This window comes from Acipenser ruthenus, chromosome 20 (genome assembly GCF_902713425.1).
Source record: "Acipenser ruthenus chromosome 20, fAciRut3.2 maternal haplotype, whole genome shotgun sequence".
Taxonomy (NCBI): domain Eukaryota; kingdom Metazoa; phylum Chordata; class Actinopteri; order Acipenseriformes; family Acipenseridae; genus Acipenser; species Acipenser ruthenus.
In genome coordinates this window covers 18,911,636-18,932,207 of record NC_081208.1, presented here as the reverse complement: position 1 = coordinate 18,932,207, position 20,572 = coordinate 18,911,636, and the positions used below count along the sequence as shown (strand labels likewise).

The window sequence follows — 20,572 nt, the reverse complement described above, 5'->3', positions numbered from 1 at the left end:
TATATATAAATAAAAATAAAAATAAAAGCCAGATTTTATCAGATTCTCGTCAAGTTTGAACAAACATACCTATATATGAAGGACACAACTGTTCAAATTAAAGTACATATTAAATAAATATATAGTATATTAAACAAACCTCCAAAACAAGACAAAAAGAGGGGCACCGACAGTGTAATGAGGTAATAAAATGTATTTTAAAAAGATATGGGTAGCACTCTGTTAAGGGGGCAGCACTAATGTTGCTAGAGTCAATATGTAAGAAATAAATCAATTTAAGCCCTTGGTTAGCACCCTTTTAAGTTTTCTTTTAGCGAGACAGTTTCTGGAGGAAAAATCATGAAGCTTCCTTTGAATCAACTACCGCGATGATCGACAGCAAAGTGCTGCTCCTATGTTTCTGTTTAATAACATTTTAATTGGATTTGTCCATCTGCACAGAGCAAGTTGTCTGGATTAGCATATCAATATGCTACACAAATCTTATTTTGAAGAGCATTCACTGCCAAGAACCGAGAAATTATTTCTCAGCTAAGTGACGAGCGCTGAAGGCACAAGAACCAGAATTAAATCTCAAACTTCCAAAACGGTTTGTCTCACTTTACACAAGCCCTAAAATCAGTTGCCATGCCTATTTTGGCAAAAAGAAACTAAAAAGATTCAACAGAAAGAGCCTACTGTACCCTTCCACTTACCTTTCTCCAATCCGTAAAGAAATTATTCCTAAACACTTCCTTCGTTGTGTATTCGTGATCCAACATGTGAGCAAAAAAACCAGCCACTTCTTCAGCTGCCAAGCTCAAAGCCATAGGTTTCCCTGAGAGAAGAACAATGATTATTTACAACGCAACTTTACATTGCTGTACATTTGCACATGACTTTAAAACACCCAAATCAGAATATAGATACTATGGGGGGGAGGAGGGGGTTAACAACAAGAATCTATAAAGGTGTGAATTTGGCCTACAACTGAAGGACACAAATGAAATATTTACAATGGATATTGTTTCTCCTTTAATCGTACTGCCATAGGTTATATTTGCAGAAATGAACTTGTCTATTGCCACATTCTTATTTATTTCATTTGTATCAAATCTTATGTAGACCCACCCGCACAATTTTGCTCATTGTCATTTTTTATGCAAGTGCCATTTGGTGTTAAGCTCGTTTCTGAAAAAAAGCAATACAAATGGAAACTACAACAAAAAACATTGCTTCTGGTCCTGAACTGTACATAAAAGACTAGCATGTGTCACAAACAAACTGTTTAAATTGTAATGAAAAGGCAGTATTTCAAAGAACATATACTTGTGTTCCTTGTTGCCAAGGAAACAACTCCTGGTCTAAAAAAAAGCCACATTTGATTGTGTACAAATAGTTTGCTACAAAAATGTTTATTCTTTCTATAGGGATTAGTACTGACAAAGGGAAAAGCTGCACATTAAAAGGAAACAAAACAGAAGCAGTAATTTAGACTTCATTGCATGTCTTTTGTTAACATTGTCCAGAGATTTGGGCTTTGGGGCACTTTATCAATGGAAATTGATTGTTGTGTTTTGAAGATTAACTCATTGCCATGGAAATATCCCACTGACCAGAAGCAACGGATTCAATTTGAAAATTGGAATTTGTTGCCTAGTAACCCTACTCTATTAATATTGACATGGTGCACACTTGTACATGGTAGATGAAATTTGAATTATTTAACACCTCTGGAATCAGAATGCATGATTGACTATTCTAAAGAGCAGGGCCAGCTACACTACAGGAACTCCCAAGCTACTCTGCTATAAGGGACCTTAACCCAAGATGTGCTTCTTTAATGATCTGTATTGTAACTGCAAGACCTTTTCTGTTTTGGTGGCTTTTTTCTTCTTCTAGGGGCAAAAACAACTGCTAAAATCAAAACAGCATGTACTGTTCAACAGTACTTCTTCAGTCTGGAAGCATACCTACAAACCCACCACAGCGAATACAAAATAAACTTAATATTTGAATTGTTTTCTCAAAAGTCTCTCCTTCAAGTTTAAGTGGAAAGTTAAAGAAACAGGGGGGTTTGTTTACATGCACAATTGTTTCCTTATATTTCCACTTACACCTGAAGAGTAGAATTCCGAGGTCTGTGTACATCTTGGTAAATCTAATGAACAATATATAAACTCTTCAGATCTATTCTCAGTATTACCCCACAGCAGGCAGAGTTCGGCCTATCAGAAAAAATTACAAAAGGAGATGGTCAGTCAAGTTAGACTGTACAGATGTATAGTACACAAATATAAAAGGGATTTTTATCAACCTGACAAGCCAATAATGTGCTTTTCGTGTGGGTTTGTAGGGAAGAATATCAGATATCGAGGCAAGGTCTGTGTGTGTGTATTTAAAGGCCAGTTTTCCTTATCAACCACCGGATTTAAATCCAGAAAATGTAAAAAGATGCCATGCACAAAATGGAAGGCTTTGTCATCCTAATGCACCATTCAAAGGCAGCCATTGTAGAAGGATTCGGCAGTGTTTACATTTTAAAAAGAGCCTTTGTCATTGCATGCATTAATACAACCATTTTTTAAAATCAAAATTAAGAGAATAGCAGTACCTGATGAAACAAGGGAGAATAAAAACAATTACTGGTACTGGTAGCTACAACTATATGAATATGAAGGTAACATCTGCAAATATAAATGTGAAGGATATCACAAGTTTTTTTTAATTTTTTCTACAAACTTTCAGACCCCATTAGGGCCCTCTGAGGTCGTGGGCCCCTGTGCAGTTGCCCCAGCTGCAAAGACTATTCCTCCACCACCGTACTGGCTGCAAATCGATGCAGCCATTCAATAAGACTATAGGATGTTGTCAAATTTCAAACTGAATTATTTGGCAAAGGCAAAGGACACAGGTTTTATGCCTGTTTTGTAGTTACAGGAGTTGAGTAAATTTAATGAGGCATGTCTCACTCCATTAAAAACAAGGCTCCTGACCTCTACTGAGGAAGGGGAATATGTGTCAGGTTTTGTAGAATTTGAAGGAGGATGATTAATGCATTGAAGAAAAAAACAAACAAACAAAAAAAAACACATTGGATTGCATTTTTGCACAATCGACAAAATGCTACTGAAAAGCGTCACAGTTGAACATCAAGAAAAATTGGGTGCAATAATCCTTAACAAATAATTTCAGAGAGAAGTCCTTACTGTAAGGATTGATGATCTAAATGGCTCATTCTCTGCAGCCATTTGCTGTGTTAAGTAACAGCCAGCAGATATCTGTGCAGCGGCACAATGAGAGGCTATTGCACGCGCTGTTAGAGACCCAACATCAATACGTTGAAAGGCTAAAAGATTTACCGTCATAATAAAACTTGACGTGGTCCGGGAAAGGTTCATACTCAGGCGGGAAATAAGCCCCCTTGTGTTCCAGAAACTTCCATTTGATGCCATCTTCATACTTCTCTTCCTCCCACCTGAAGCAAGAATTGTAATGTGAAATAAAGCAAATATTTATATTACTTAGTTACTATATTTTTTGTGAAATAAAGTAACATTTATACAACACGTATTGAGATCTAGCATCAGATTATTATTATTTAAAACATTAAACATGATTTCATTGTGGATTTCAAATGGATTCTCGGAGTTCAGCTGTTTCAGCTAATTCAGGTGAAACCCTTCCATGCATGAAATATTGAAAATAGCTGAAAATGAAGAAATAAAAATATCTTTGAAGTAGTTTTGAACACCAATGCATTTTTCAGCGGTCATTTAAAAAGAAAAAAAAATTCTAATACACTACTCATATGAGGCTATCATGCATTTGCATCTTCCATATGTCCCCATATACTGTAAAGTGAGGTCATCATGCATGCAAGGGTTAAACATACTTCCACACTGTATATTGTACTGTAATACACACAGAATACACAATGAACGTTCATGGAGAGAAGTGGTTATTTTACTGATGCTCCACGAGCCCCCAAAAGTTGTCCACAGCCATCTTCATTCTTGGAATAACCACGGTACTCCATGAGCCTTACACAACATGTAATACATGTGCGTCTGCAGGTCTCCCAAGGTAGCGTTTTACACAAATCAATGTCCAGCTACTTAAATACAATTAAATAAATAAATGTGTCAAACATTATCAAGACAAGCAGAGTTTAACCCGATTCAATATGTATTCAGTGTAGTAGCTTTTTAATACAACACGTGCAAACAAAACACAATGCAGAACATTATGGTCTGACATAGGAGCAATAGGAATGTTTGACACATCGCTGGCATCATGTTATTGAAGTGCAAGTAAATCCTTCACACTGGATATGCATCCCAGACACCAGGAAAGATTGTATTGGCTTACATTTTTGGAAGGTTCCAAGTCTAAGACAGAGTAAAGTGAATTAGGCTTCAAACCATGAGGAATGTGAAACCTTTTTCATTTTACACAAGCAGATGATCGTCGATCTTTAACAGCACAGGAGCAATCCTTCATACCAGTGTGCCTGTTCCAGAAACATGCAAGTGCTCTACCAACTTAGTGGCCCTTGACCACATTTCCACATGGTCGGTAACATATAGTTTCCAAGGACACCCTATTTATTCTTTTAAACATTGTCATGTTGAACCTCCACCAATTACGTAAGTCCTTATTTTTGTAATTTTGTGTTATATCATTCTTATTTATGTCCTGTTCCACCCCCCCCCCCATTGTTTATTTTTTTATTGTTATTATTTATTGAAATTATTACTACTACTACGACTACTATTACTACTACTACTACATAATGCATTCTTCTTTCGGTTTTATCCGACATGTAAAGCACTTTGAGATACTGTTGTACGAAAAGTGTTACATAAATAAAATAAATGTAAATTTAAATCTGACCTCAATTTAAGATCTTATTCAGTCACTCCTATCACAGGAGGATGCTCCAGTTTGAAAGTAGCTTCAGTAAAACTGCTAATATTGGGGCTTTGGTCACATATGGACTCATGCACTGGCTCTCCCTTCTGGGGGCACAGGTTCAAATCACCTTAGGGTTAACGGTATTTGGCGGTAGCAAAGCGTGGACGTCACCTTGTTCTTTAAATAAAGGCGACTGTTTGAAACATCGTAATGCTTGATTTTGAACGTAAAGTTAAGGCGAGATCCATACAGGTTGTTGCCTTCACAGCCCAGTATAAAATCATCCCTACCATCTCCAGCGCTGCTGCTCTTCCTCCTCTTTCTTTTTAATCTTCAACGCTCTCGCAGCTTCAATCTCCTCTTTAGTTTTCTTTCTCTTTCCCCCTGCTGCAATCTGCGGCTCCTCCTTCACTTTCTTTTCTTTCTGGGAGGGGAGAAACGAACATACCAAGACGGCTAAACGTGCAGTGATGATGTTTTGTGCTTTGTATGCGTTGGAGGCAATTACTAGCATGTAGACTTTCCAGTATTTACTGCATGAAAGGGTTAACATTGGACACAATATATTTTTCTATTAAAAAAAAAAAACACAATTGCCTTATATGGGGAAAAAAGTCATCCTCATATACTAGGTCTTCATGCATTTGCGTCTTCCATATGTCCCCCCTATAAAGACTAGGAGATTATTTTTTTTTTAAAATCTGTCCCCATAAGAGGTGATCATGCATGAAAGGGTTAAAGTAAAAAAAAAAAAAAAGTGTTTATTAAATTGCTCGTAAAACTTGTAAACATGCACCTTTTTGCCTCTAAAATTGACTCTTAATTCCTACTTAATACAGAGTTATATTTATATTGAGTTCCCTGCAGTCTTAATCCTCATAAGGACATGTTGGAAAACTGACTTTCCTAGTAACCTGCAATAAAACAAAATATAAACTAACTGGAGTAAATGAATGAATGAAAACGTGTATATGAACACTATTTTGCTTTTCCTTTACTTCTAGCCATCGTTTGGTAATGTGTTGTTTATGCTATGCAAAATGGAGAAGACACCCAATGGTAATGTGTTGTTTATGCTATGCAAAATGGAGAAGACGTCCAATGCCCACAGCTGTCCCCTAGCAAGTGAAGGCACCACTGTATTCTAGATGCTGTAGTTTATTCTAGGAACATGTCATCCAGGCACGTGTGTTCCTTTCCGTTTTTGAGTTACAGGCACTTGAACACACCTACCGATTTGCTGTGTGTCACAGCACTGAATGAGGAGGTGGTAGAAAGCATGCATATGGGCATGCCTGACATCAATGGAAAGCGCAAAGCCTGTAATGTTGCTTTACCACTAAAGAAAAGCAATACCCAACTCACAATGTCCCTTCCATCGTACAGTACCTTTACTTTCACATCTTTCTTTGTCTTCTCTGCTCTCTCCTCAGTCTCTGTCTTCACTTTCTTTTTTCTTCTGATAAACAACAAAACAAAGAACATTGTCAGTAACATACAGGTCCCGGGCTGCTGCCATAAATGCAAAATTAAACCCATCAGTATCATGAAAAAGTGGAGCACCTGTAGGTACATGTAAAAATTAAAGTGTGACACATCAGATAATGAATAGGCACCATCTGGAGTGCATAAGCCGGTCCAATTTATAGGGATCCTATCAAGATGTCATGTTATTCTGTGTGGGGTGCCCTTTTAGCATTTTGTGATATTGCTCTCAAATACTGTGCCTGTTAAGATATGTGTAAAAGGCATGGTCGTCACATACATAGCTCTCAAGGATATCAATAAATTAACAGTGAATGTGGGTCAGCACGAACATCATACATCATACAAATCAACACAGGAAGCCCTCCATAGCTTAACATACTGCAAATCATATATGTGTACAAGATAGGAAGTGTATAGCATTTAATTGGATAGATTACATATATATATATATATATACACACATACAGACATGCTCAAATTTGTTGGTACCCTTACAGCTCATTGAAATAATGCTTAATTCCTCCTGAAAAGTGATGAAATTAAAAGCTATTTTATCATGTATACTTGCATGCCTTTGGTATGTCATAGAATAAAGCAAAGAAGCTGTGAAAAGAGATGAATTATTGCTTATTCTACAAAGATATTCTAAAATGGCCTGGACACATTTGTTGGTACCCCTTAGAAAAGATAATAAATAATTGGAATATAGTGATATTTCAAACGAATTAGTTTCTTTAATTGGTATCACACATGTCTCCAATCTTGTAATCAGTCATTCAGCCTATTTAAATGGAGAAAAGTAGTCACTGTGCTGTTTGGTATCATTGTGTGCACCACACTGAACATGGACCAGAGAAAGCAAAGGAGAGAGTTGTCTGAGGAGATCAGAAAGAAAATAATAGACAAGCATGGTAAAGGTAAAGGCTGCAAGACCATCTCCAAGCAGCTTGATGTTCCTGTGACAAAAGTTGCAAATATTACTAAGAAGTTTAAGGTGCATGGAACTGTAGCCAACCTCCCTGGGCGTGGCCGCAAGAGGAAAATCGACCCCAGATTGAACAGATGGATAGTGCGAATGGTAGAAAAAGAACCAAGGATAACTGCCAAAGAGATACAAGCTGAACTCCAAGGTGAAGGTACGTCAGTTTCTGATCGCACCATCCGTCGCTTTTTGAGCGAAAGTGGGCTCCATGGAAGAAGACCCAGGAGGACTCCACTTTTGAAAGAAAAACATAAAAAAGACAGACTGGAATTTGCTAAAATGCATATTGACAAGCCACAATCCTTCTGGGAGAATGTCCTTTGGACAGATGAGTCAAAACTGGAGCTTTTTGGCAAGTCACATCAGCTCTATGTTCACGGACGAAAAAATGAAGCTTTCAAAGAAAAGAACACCATACCTACAGTGAAACATGGAGGAGGCTCGGTTATGTTTTGGGGCTGCTTTGCTGCGCCTGGCACAGGGTGCCTTGAATCTGTGCAGGGCACAATGAAATCTCAAGACTATCAAGGCATTCTGGAGCGGAACGTACTGCCCAGTGTCAGAAAGCTCTGTCTCAGTCGCAGGTCATGGGTCCTCCAACAGGATAATGATCCAAAACACACAGCTAAAAGCACCCAAGAATGGATAAGAACAAAACATTGGACTATTCTGAAGTGGCCTTCTATGAGTCCTGATCTGAATCCTATCGAACATCTATGGAAAGAGCAGAAGGAAGCAAGTTTTCTTCCAGGACAACCTTGTACTTGGCTTGATTCATGCCAAAGCTGCCCGATTCCAGCCTTGCTGAAGCACCCCCAGATCATCACCGATCCTCCACCACATTTCACAGTGGGTGCGAGACACTGTGGCTTGTAGGCCTCTCCAGGTCTCCGTCTAACCATTAGACGACCAGGTGTTGGGCAAAGCTGAAAATTGGACTCATCTGGGGGTGCTTCAGCAAGGTTGGAATCGGGCAGATTTGTCTTTGTGAAGGACGCATGAATCAAGCCAAGTACAAGGTTGTCCTGGAAGAAAACTTGCTTCCTTCTGCTCTGACAATGTTCCCCAACTCTGAGGACTGGTTTTTCCAGCAGGACAATGCTCCATGCCACACAGCCAGGTCAATCAAGGTGTGGATGGAGGACCACCAGATCAAGACCCTGTCATGGCCAGCCCAATCTCCAGACCTGAACCCCACTGAAAACCTCTGGCATGTGATTAAGAGGAAGATGGATGGTCACAAGCCATCAAACAAAGCCGAGCTGCTTGAATTTTTGCGCCAGGAGTGGCATAAAGTCACCCAACATCAATGTGAAAGACTGGTGGAGAGCATGCCAAGACGCATGAAAGCTGTGCTTGAAAATCAGGGTTATTCCACCAAATATTGATTTCTGAACTCTTCCTAAGTTAAAACATTAGTATTGTGTTGTTTAAAAATGAATATCAACTTATTTTCTTTGCATTATTCGAGGTCTGACAACACTGCGTCTTTTTTGTTATTTTGACCAGTTGTCATTTTCTGCAAATAAATGCTCTAAATGACAATATTTTTATTTGGAATTTGGGAGAAATGTTGTCAGTAGTTTATAGAATAAAACAAAAATGTTCATTTTATCCAAACACATACCTATAAATAGTAAAACCAGAGAAACTGATAATTTTGCAGTGGTCTCTTAATTTTTTCCAGAGCTGTATATATAATAGCATAGGAACTATTTCTATCCAAGATTAAATCTAATCTTCTAACCGCAGACCATTCAGTCAAGTGCCCTGGTTCTCCCACCCTTGCCTTTTCCTTTATTCAGATAACTAATTCAAAATGGTGGGTCCAGAGAGGTTAATAACCCGCTGCTATATCTGAGGCAGAAATAAAGAAGGTGAGTTTCGCAGCTGCCTATGTTCATTCGTGCTGTGGCTCATAAGCTTAGTTAGTGGAATTCTGCCACAATTAGGAGATTTGAGAGGTCAAACTATTCAAGTGCTCCCCACCTCCATAGCTAATTAGCCTGGTTAGTCAAAAAGGGAGTTCATGGAAAGTGTTTATACGAGGCGTGCTTTGCTCAGAATTAGCAACAGTGCTTTTGGACAATGAAGGCAGAATAACTTGTCGAAGGAATCCGATTGTATACATTTCAATAGCACAGCTGAATGTTTGGAGCAGAGGACTGAAAGGTGATCCTGGGTTCTAGCTGTGCCATGCGACTTGGAGACTACATCATCCAGTGATCTTCCACTTTAGAAACAACATTCCTTTAGTTTTGCTGGCAATGCACTGCTATGCTCTATCTAGATGGTGCCGGGGCTTAGTGATAGAAACTGATCAAAGCTACCTTACATGAGTCTAGAGCTAGAACTCAACAGCAGCTCTAACATTACCTTAGCACAGACTCGAGGAACTATGTGAGTAATCGCAATATGAACTTCAAAGAATGATAGGAAAACGTAGGCAAGAACATTTAAGATAATGTAATTTGAAGCTACTTGTTAAAACCTCCACAGCTGTTAAACATTCAATAGTGCTACATTAAACACACACAAAGGTTAATGCCATACTTTCTGACTAGAAGTCTTCTTCAATGATGGCACTGAAAAATAAAAAAATCTATTCTATTGTCATTAAACTTTATGAGTTGATATACTTGGTAAAAGATGTCTGTTTATTGTTTCACAACTTTGTCTGGGAATGGGGGTTTGAATCCAATACTCACCTAGCCACCAGTGTCTCCTCTTGGGGATCCTCCTCTCTGGCTCTCTTCTTTACTCGGTTCTTCCTGTCCGAATGGAAATCAGGGTACTCTGGTTCCTCCTTAACGATCCCTTTTGCAACACTAGTTTTGAATAATAATAATAATAATAATAATAATAATAATAATAATAATCTGGTGTCCAAGTCAAATTTGATTTGCAAGCATGACAAGAATGAGTATCTTTTTCTGCTGGCATCCAATTCAGCTAACAAACTCCTATATACAGTAGGATCTGGGATGGACTCACTGAAATTCCTAGGGGGTTGATGGGATTTGAATGCTCCTATTTGAATTTTTTTACTGAGGCAAATCAACATTGTGTGTGTGTAGGGGGGGCTGGATAAAACTCCCCTGGGCGGACATATCCCACAGTCCTTGTAGCACTGAAGAAGAATGAAGCCATAGATACCCAACATCCAGCACTAAATAGCTTTGAATGATTTCACAATAGTCAAGCAGTGTCTCAGTGCTGGTGCACCAGGGATCTGCAAGGGTGCTTGAGATTATAAAGAATGGAGCTAGTTAGCAGGAAGCCCCTATTGGAGGGGATATGTTTCTGGAATGGGGGGTTGGCTTCCACTCCTAACTGCACCAGTCCTTGGGAGATGGATTTCTTCTGGTTAAGATCATCTCACTCTGCCACTTTTGACAGCAACAAGCCACATGATTGCTTTCCAACATAAATTACCAATGAGGTTGTTCATTGCGTTCACAATACAGCCTGAAGCTCCACCATTAGTCGTGTGTGCAGCTTCATCATACCATCACTCCCCAGAGCTGAAGAGGGAGGACGACGGACATGCAGTGGTTAAAAATGCTGTCCAACATCTAAAAATGGAAGTGTGTAGTGGAGTGAAATAGAGCCATTACCTTCATTGGGATGTAGGTAGTAATTGAAAAATGACCCCATAACACCCTTCATAAAAGAGCTCATTTATAACGTCTTGACAGGGGTATTTTTATAAGAATTGGAACCTGTTTTTACACTGCTATAAAAAACTAATTCTAAAACAGAATAATTCAGGGCTACCCTCTAACTGGTCCCCAATGTATAATGTACCATTCCCAAAGATCAAAAGAAGAACACTATTCTATCATGTCTTAACCTCTTAAGGTACACAAGGAACTGGGCAGTTGTTCAAATGGTTTCTACTTAAAATACATTTGAGTGACATAAGTATCACAAGGAAACTGACAATTTGGACGACCCGATCCAACCTGTCAGTAAATTTTAACCCCTGCCCGTGCATCTCATTGAAAAAATAAATAATGTGCATAATTTTCTTTTGGGAGGGGGGGGGGGGAACATGTCCCTTCTGCCTTAAAGTGTTAAATTCTTGCTACCATAAAAAGCCAGTGCACTTAATGCACTTAATTTCTTCTACTTTTGTTCAGTAACATTTCTGTTGTACAATTTTAGTTTTTGATGGTTTCAAACCATGTAATCATCATACAGCTACATTTAAAACCTTACAGTGGTACTTCATTTGATATTCTTTGCCAGAGATTGCTTTCCAAGTCCGAGCATGTTTCAATGTTTTATATTGACATTATTTAATGGAAAAAGCTGGGAAAGAAGATTAACAGGCCCGTATAGCTAAATATAGAACCTCCCTCAAGAAGCCCCACAGCGACACTCCATTATCTAAGTGTGAAACAAAATAAGAAAACAGACCTACCTCACAAAGTCTTCCATTTCTGTGTCAGCGCTATGAGATGTTGTTGACTTGTTCTGTAGAAAGTTAAAAAAAAAACAAAAAAAAAAAACGTCCACTTATTTCATTTTTCCATTTGTTATTACTTATGACAGAAATTGAATACAAATCCGTGAAAACACAAATAGATTTCATATCTAGGAGTTCACTGTATCAATTTATAAACAAATCAGGTTGTGGCACAACTCACATTATCAATTCCTGGTTTTTGTGCTTAACTCATCTCCTCCTGAAACAGGTTCAGCCATATTCACATTTCATTACCCGTGTTTGTGTTTAGATTTGTGTGCAGATGACACAGTCATTTCATGAGGGTGTTATGCCGCGTTTATGAGCAAACTAAATAATGTGAGTTGGAAAAAGAGGGAGAGGAAAACTTTTGAAATGCTCTACCTGTTCCTTTGCTGATTTTTCTTTCTTTTTCTTCCCAGTTTCCTTCTGTTTTTTATTTTTACTGAAACGAGAGGAATTGATATAAAGAAACACCATGTTTGTTGGGATGTTGCAGCATTAGTGATATTTTTACTTCTATGACCGATACAAAAAGAAAACATTGAAACTCACTGCTATACATAGAAATATATTCCATAAAACTGAAGTGAGGAAGCCCTGCAATAAACTCTGCATTAATTTCCATAGATGCTAACTATTTATAGTTGTCTGCCATATATGTATATATAGGCTAGATTTACACAATTTACAGAAGCCGTCTAATAATCTGCCACTTCAGATCAGTTTTATTTTTTGTTTTGCTGCCAATACACTACTGTACACTAGATGGAGCTGGCACTTACCAATATAAAGATGATCTAACGTTCATTGCATACTGTATGTCTAGACAGGCATCTAGAACCGAAGAACAACCTGTGAAGTCAGCACCAAACTCTTATTTTATTCGCTTAATTGGTGCTTTCAAAACGTATTCGATTTTAGTTTACACACAAATATATGCAGTAAAACAAATACAACTGTAGGACATTTTCTTTAAATACAATAGTACATTGAAAAGTTAACTCTTGAACGCACCCATGTAAAAATAAGTCAGCGAAATAATACCACCATTCCTGAACCTCCTACACCCTGAATTATTGTTGGATTGGCTTTCCAATCTCCTCATTCTCAACCCAATAACTCTGGAGTTGCCATTACTCATCATTATTGTGTCATATGCAGAAAGCTATATCCCTTATCATCCGTAATTTAATTCACTAGAACCAACAAAAGATGGATTATTTTTCCCATTACTTTTAAACAAAATAGTACAGCAGGTACCTCACTGTAAATTACTTTCCTTTCATTAAGATTAATCACCATGCTTTGTATAATGAGCACACACACTACTGTATTCTTCTAGAGTTTACTTGTAGTTTCATTCCAACATTATTGCCTGTAAATTAAAATTCATCAACCACTGAAGATGCTTAGATGTGCTCATGCACACTGTGTGTGTTGAACACAAGACCAGTGCAAGTCATACGACACAGGGCAAGTCCTGGTAGTGCGGAGTTGACAATCTCAGATAGAGGGACACAGGGAGAAGTGCATTGGCGCTCTCGCAGGATAAGGGAGGTTATTATTATTATTTATTTCTTAGCAGACGCCCTTATCCAGGGCGACTTACAATTGTTACAAGATATCACATTATTTTTTTACACATTATTTTTTACATACAATTACCCATTTATACAGTTGGGTTTTTACTGGAGCAATTTTAGGTAAAGTACCTTGCTCAAGGGTACAACAGCAGTGTCCCCCACTGGGGATTGAACCCATGACCCTCCGGTCTGGAGTCCAGAGCCCTAACCACTACTCCACACTGCTGCCCACACTGTTCTTCTTATTGTGGTGGTCAGACTCCCCAACAAAGCAAGGCAGAGACTAACCAGACAAGCTAGAAAGGGGGCAATTAATGAGGGAACAGAGGTTAGCTGTTGATCTTCAGGTATTTAGTACTCCGAATCAGTATCTGGGTTGGGGGTCAGTAACATGCATAACTGTAGCCATGGCTGTCGATGCTAAACCTTAAACTAATTCTATATCTTCAGATTATTGTTTATAATTTCAGATTCAGTTTCCTTGACTCGTACTAGGTCTACAGAGAACATTACACCAGTCTTTTGAATCCCTTAATCGGCTTCCTACTGTACATCGTTCAGGATTGTTTTATGATCTTGTTGTTCTCTGCTAATGAAGAGATATTAACTATTTCAAAGGGCATTCAGCACTGTCCTCCCTGAGCCAATGTTTTTTACATCAAGATTACAGTCTTTAGAGTCTTTCACAGAAGGTGCTTTATAAATCTCTACTGCATCGAAATTGTATTTTAAAGAGTTTTCAATTTTGATCACTACTGGATAAGTGGATGCCTCAATTATATCACCCGTAGTTACTGTATATTTGCGGTGTGGAGCTTTGAGTGGTGATTTCCCATCTTTGTTGAGTTTAAAAAAACAACAGCCCCACCAACAGAGCCACAAACTAACTGCTTGGCAGTAAACCGCGATCAGGAAACTCCCTCTAATTTGCCTAGTTCAGAATGAAGGTTACCCAGGAAGATGGATAAATAGATAAATCTCTCTACCTCTTTGAAGTGTCAGCTCGGGATCCAAGCTCCTCTGCACTGGGTTTTTTGCCCTCGGATTTATTTTTCTTTATTTTCCTCTCTTCATTGCGATTCTCCTCAGGTCTCATCTTGGTGGATTGTCTTGGATCAAGCAGACAGGTGAATGGAAAGTGGCATTAAAGAACAGCAAAAATATACTGTATATCAAGCCCCTTCTCCCCCCAAAGTTAGCAAATACACAAACACAGACATGTATGAGAAAGCAGGCCATTTCAGGGTACCGATAACAGTTTAAAAAAAAAAGTTTATTTATTTATTTTAATTTCAATCTCAAAGATGTTCATAACAGTTTGGGACATTCTTAATTTTACCCACGGTTAATCCCTGGTGATGCAGTGTGTTGAAAATTGTATGTTTGATACACTGATAGTTATCCATGTCAGACTAATGGCAAGTTTTTTTTGTGGCGATAGATCTATCTTATGTTTGATAATCAGGTCTTGGGCTTGCCAGAACTCTTGATATAGATGAGTTATCCAATTTAATAAACATTACATTTCAACAGTAGAAAACACTTAGTCGATCGATTCATTTTGCATCATTTTAAACTCCTAATCTAATGTGTTGCAATTGAAAAATCTGCAATAAAGAATCTCCATCACAAGAGAAGGGTAGTAACAATGCCAGAGCTCTGTTTATGTTCACCTACAGGCGCATGACTTTGAAATAAATGTGTTTAGTTGATCTGACTCGCATGTATAATTCTACCACTTATATCACACACATTAACTTCAGTTCAAATTGGCCTGTTTTATTATCAAAAGCCATCCAAACAAAACCTTGCTTTTTCACCAAGATGGTGTTTTATTTGTTGATTCTCTTTTTTAATCAATTTATTTAAAAGGAGTCAAAGCACTCCACTAAAATAAAGCCTATGCACTTCATTGTGAAAAGCCCATGAAGTGATGGCTGTGAGAATTAAAAAATGGAAGGCCTCAACAAGGCTGGCCCTTACAAGAGTAAAAACCACCTGCAATGGTAAAATGTCCTTGAATTGACAATGCAGCACAGCAAGTGTAGTGGTTATTGTAAGCAACTTATCCTCAATGGGCCATTTATCTTCTGAAGACTACAAATTGGAGGGCAACGGCAGCAAATTAGCCCTGCAGCAAATGTAATGCATTGTTTTAATCAAATCACTGCGTCCACATAGGATTATTAGAATATAATTAAGATATCCATTTTAATGTTAAGTGTTGCAAATGTTGATTTTAATATACTGTACAGGGATGGAAATAAGGCACCGATTGCTTAGCAGGTTCACCCATTCCAGGTTTTAATACAAGCTTGACTAGCCACAGTGTATAGGTAACAAGCTCAGATGTGTCTTACTGAAGTCATAGTAAAACCAGGAATGGATCAAACTGCTATGCAATCAGTCTTATTCCAGTCCCTCTGGTAACATTTGCAAAAGACTTCCTGTATAGTCAAAATGTTTTGCCATTGAATTTTAAAAGTACCTTTTAGTACAGTGAAAGCTAACCATTAAGATCAGTCAAGGGACTAACAATATCGTAATATTGAAGGTACATAGTCAAAACATTTGTCAAAGAAATATAACAAGATATCTAAGTTTTCTTCTATGTAAGTGTTCCAATGTACTGTTTTAGAAAGTGATATATTTGAACTACATCACTTTCCAGCCACGTTTTTTTGTAGTTAACAGCATGTTGGTCCTTTTAGAGAAAACAGGGGTGGCCTTAATATTGCTTCAATAGGAGCAAGATGTTAGTGTAATACTATAACATATTATGACCACAACAATTATGCTGACCTTTACCCTAACTTTGAAGTGCCAAAAGCACAGAGATTAGGAGAGGATTTGCTACATTCCATGTATGTATATATTTCTGAAATAGAAAGACAGGTGCATCAATGTTTGCTAGAAAATTGAAAGGCTCTTCCCCAAGCCTTCTAAAAAAAAAAAAAAAACAGATGTTACATGTTTGCACAGGACATCCATATCTGAACATTGCAAACAACTGTAATATTAATGTTTGGCATGGTGATGCCAAGGCTGGATTACTGCAACTCATTAAAAGCTATGGTCGGCCATCTGTTTCCACTATTCCATTCCAGAATATTCAAATCACTGCTGCCTATTGCTGCTAGCCACGGTACAGTACTGTGGACCTGGAGACTGAGTAAAACCACAATTACAAAAGGACTCTTCTCCAATAGGTTTGTCTGGAGAGGCAAAAAACAAAGATAGGCCACATTGATTTTCAAACTTTTAAGCAGCCAGCACACATCTGAACCCAATAAAGCCACCCAACTCAGGTTGATGACAATGGGACATATTAAATCAACAATTTGTACAATCTTTATCATTTATTGTTTTGGAAAATTATTGACAGTGGTACGACTGTTTTAGAAGACAGAAGAAAGGGGTGTAAAAAAAGAAAAAAACTACAAAGTAGACAGAAAGATGCAATTACCGGGAGTGCTGACATGATTGAGGAAAACAAGGTCTCAATGCATGCTGAGCACACACTATTTCAGTAGTACGGATAAGGTACTAATTACAACATACACCTATAAACGGTGGCCATTAAACGCATAGTAACACATGAAATAGATCACACTGCTGTGCAACGGGTGTCTGGTTACCATACTGATCCCCAGCTTGCATATACTAAATGTTTAGTTTATTTTCAGATATCTTCATTTAGATTCCTAAAAATGTACGATCATGGCCTGGTCCAAAAAAGGAGTAACATCCACCTGCCCTGACAGACACCAGTTTTTAATATCTGGTGTAATTAAAGCAATGGTTGTTTCAACCATAGGATTTGTTTATTTTTAAATTCACAACACAGTATATAGTGTGTGTTTATTTTAAGATCCCTGGAGCCAGTATTTGAAAAACAGTTTTAATAACAATACCTGTGTGTTTATTTTTTTTTTTACTTTTTATTATTAGACTTGTTTACACACTTATCTTCTGAGACCAATGAGTAAGCAATCAGCACATTAGAGAAATTCCAGAACAATGTAGGATTCCAGTCCAGAAGCATTACCATACACATTTTAAAAAATCCCACAGAAACCACTAGATAGAACAATTCTCTGTCAAAAAAATTAGAATTTCTACTTATAATTATTAATCCAATATATATTCATTATATTTCTGAGAACATTGTTGTTAGTTACTTTTAATAAACCAAAATAAATATGTTGAATATGGTTCTGGAGAATGACTGACGAGGTCTCTATTATCAGTGTGTTCTACACAACGGCACATCCTACACTATTATTAGTGTGCCCTACACAACAACGCATCCTACACTATTATCACTGTGTTCAACACAACGGCACATCCTACACTATTATTAGTGTGCCCTACACAACAACGCATCCTACACTATTATCACTGTGTTCTACACAACGGCACATCCTACACTTATTTCAGAATTGGTCATTACATTTTTTTTACAACTGGGATACTTGCTTTTTCAGTAAAACTCTTCTTACATCCTTTAACAAACATAATGCTAAAATAAGGGTAATTAAGAACATTCTCCAAACTTAGCATTGCTGATGAGGCCACTGAGTTAAGTTTTATACAATGCCCAAAGCACTCTATGACTGAAAGACTTAATTGGTTTAATTGCAGTTGTGGTTTTGTACCCGCTCAGCTTAAAGTGCAACAAAACAGCTTCATTGATACCTTCCAGCTTTTGTTCAAATCATAAATTACTGGTACAGTTATGGCTGCATCCAAAATTTGCTTCTACTTTGTCAAGAATGTATAGAGAGGAGAAATAACAACTCATTAAAAGAAATTTAAGTTACACCATTGCCCCTTAGGAAATGAATTAATGCATTTGTTGTATTATTACAGTGAATACACTTATACTACTAACTACATCTACTTTACAGAAGATAAGAGCATAGAAGACGGGAATTTTGGTTACAAGTGACAGATCCACATTTACTAGTGAAGTTGTTTCACCTTTTGAAGTACCACGATATATTTGCTAAAATAAACTTGTCTATTGACAAAGTATTGCTTTTTCCATGTACATCAAATCCTGTGCAACTTTGCTCACATTGAGGTTGCTCCTTGCTTTTAATGCGATTGCAATCTTTAAGCAACTTCCATTTTCAGCATGTTGTTTCATTTTTGAAAAGTTCGCGCAAATTCTGCCAGTGTGGTAAACCGGTGCAAGGCAGAACAAGTTATGATAATTATAACTTTATAGTTTACGGCGATCACTGATTTTGATTTTTGCCTTAATTCATATGCAGCAATGTTCGTTTCGAATATTTCATATAGCTTCTCCGCCACCTAAGAATAATTATTACTTCATAATAATGATAATTAGCCTACTCCACGAATTGCTCTGAATGAAAGCGCACTTTAAAAAAGTTGCGTTAGTGTGGACTGTGACTGGATAGAATGCATCCGGGTTGGATGAAAACCAGATAACGGCAAGTCCCGGTAGTACCGGTGACTAACGGCAAAATTTCACCCCTGGTTATACACATGTATATCTATCTCCATATATTAACAGGAGCAAGCGGTGCTCTACCTGCCCAAGAAGTGAGGGTCGGCGCTCCCTGCCGAGTCGACCCCGCACCAGACTCCCCTGGAGAAATCCATCAGCAAAGCAACATTTTAGCGTTTTCAGGCGACTGCAATACACTATTAGTAGTATTATTACTTTTTGTCGGTTTTTACTCTTACGTGTTTGCTACAAATAACGCACACATCTAAATTTGGTGTCGTTCTTTAAATATATTTTCTGCAGAGCTGTGTTTTATCAACGCCATCTCATCAATCAAGGACGGGTGATTAAATACCGCTTAAGCGCACAAATAATTCCGTTTTTAAACACATCAATATTCTATTCAAAAGTAATAACAAGTGCACGGCTGCAATTTTATTTAGTGTCTGGAAAGCAAATCAAACGTGTGGGTGTGAAACATATGAAGTAATAACAACTGACAACTGCTGAAGACTCACCTCAAACAACCGTATAAATTCGTCAAGCCGAACTGTCGGCCATAATGATTAGGATCAGCCTTTTATAACCTTTGTTACCTGAGTGCGTTTTTTTTTTTTTTAAATGAACATTATATGCATTTTGTTTTAAACCTAATTTAATGAAGAAGGCGAAGTAACGTACGGGGTGGATTTTTATCGTTACTCGCTTTAATTAATTTTCTGTTTATTTATTACAGCATAACATGCATACAGAATCGTTTTTTAGAAAGCATGAAGTAATATAAGTTCACCGTTTTAAAGTTGAAATTTAAATCAGTATTTTATAAAGGAATCTCGTCTTTATTGTCGGATATTCTGCTTGGCCCCTAGGCGTTGTCAGGACACATGTCAAAATGTGCTGGCGCTGCAACGATGAATATTCTATATACCACTGGCAGCCACTTGATACCTTCAGCAAATAGCACTGCACCTGACTGTAACCAGTCTGATCTTTTTGTCAACTGTGGCAAAAGTGTAACCAAAGAACATCTCTATGCAATGAGTGGTAACCGAAGTTTTAAACCAATGTTTCAAGAGGAGAGAGAGATCATAATAGGAAGCGATAGGGTACCAACATGTAAAACATGGCTGGTCGACCTTCATGGTGGCAGGTGCACATACATGCTGTGTAGTTTGGTGACATCTAATCTCACCCTGGTCACCCACAAGCTTCATCTGTTTGGTAATCACTGGCAAATTGTGGTGGGTATCATTGTGATTATATGCAATGCGGATATGTTATGTGCATTTTATTTATGCATTTTTATTGTTATTTTCAAGCGTTTTAGGTCCTCAAACACATAAATCACTGCATACATTATGTTTTCTATTCACCGATCGCCAGTAAAGGTCAGTTTTTCCATAAAAATGTATTAACCACACCCAAACATCTTTATGGGAAACATTTGACCCATCCTCACACATATCCATTTTATGGGAAACATTTGACCCATCCTCACACATATCCATACACATTGTACCAGAAAATTAAATAACGCGGAAAACTTACGGGGTCGCCACACCGCCGTCGGAAACTTTCCCTCATCCGATCCCCCACGCTCTAGGCACTCTGGCAAAGTTTTGACAATTGTATGTGGAATGAACATTTTTCAGGTTGCTCTTCACGTCAGG

The 20,572-nt window shown here is 37.8% G+C and overlaps 1 protein-coding gene across 3 annotated transcripts in view; it reads right to left on the bottom strand.

Annotated features, from left to right (window-relative positions):
- The window catches only part of zgc:173742 (DNA topoisomerase I, mitochondrial), a 41,784-nt gene extending 21,213 nt beyond the window's left edge, over positions 1 to 20,571 (bottom strand). The window contains exons 1-9 of one of the 3 annotated variants that reach the window (XM_058993593.1): positions 20,451 to 20,571; positions 14,410 to 14,532; positions 12,222 to 12,282; positions 11,793 to 11,845; positions 10,075 to 10,194; positions 6,286 to 6,355; positions 5,187 to 5,320; positions 3,342 to 3,457; positions 696 to 817 (exon numbers count right to left, since the gene is read on the bottom strand). In XM_058993593.1, coding sequence (XP_058849576.1) covers positions 696 to 817; positions 3,342 to 3,457; positions 5,187 to 5,320; positions 6,286 to 6,355; positions 10,075 to 10,194; positions 11,793 to 11,845; positions 12,222 to 12,282; positions 14,410 to 14,519 — 786 coding nt within the window. In that variant the 5' untranslated portion in view covers positions 14,520 to 14,532; positions 20,451 to 20,571. Of the gene's footprint in view, positions 1 to 695; positions 818 to 3,341; positions 3,458 to 5,186; positions 5,321 to 6,285; positions 6,356 to 10,074; positions 10,195 to 11,792; positions 11,846 to 12,221; positions 12,283 to 14,409; positions 14,533 to 18,986; positions 19,199 to 19,420; positions 19,508 to 20,450 lie in introns of those variants that run through there. The other 2 variants (XM_034043238.3, XM_058993592.1) reach the window with 2 other exon arrangements.
- Position 20,572: the final 1 nt, after the last annotated feature.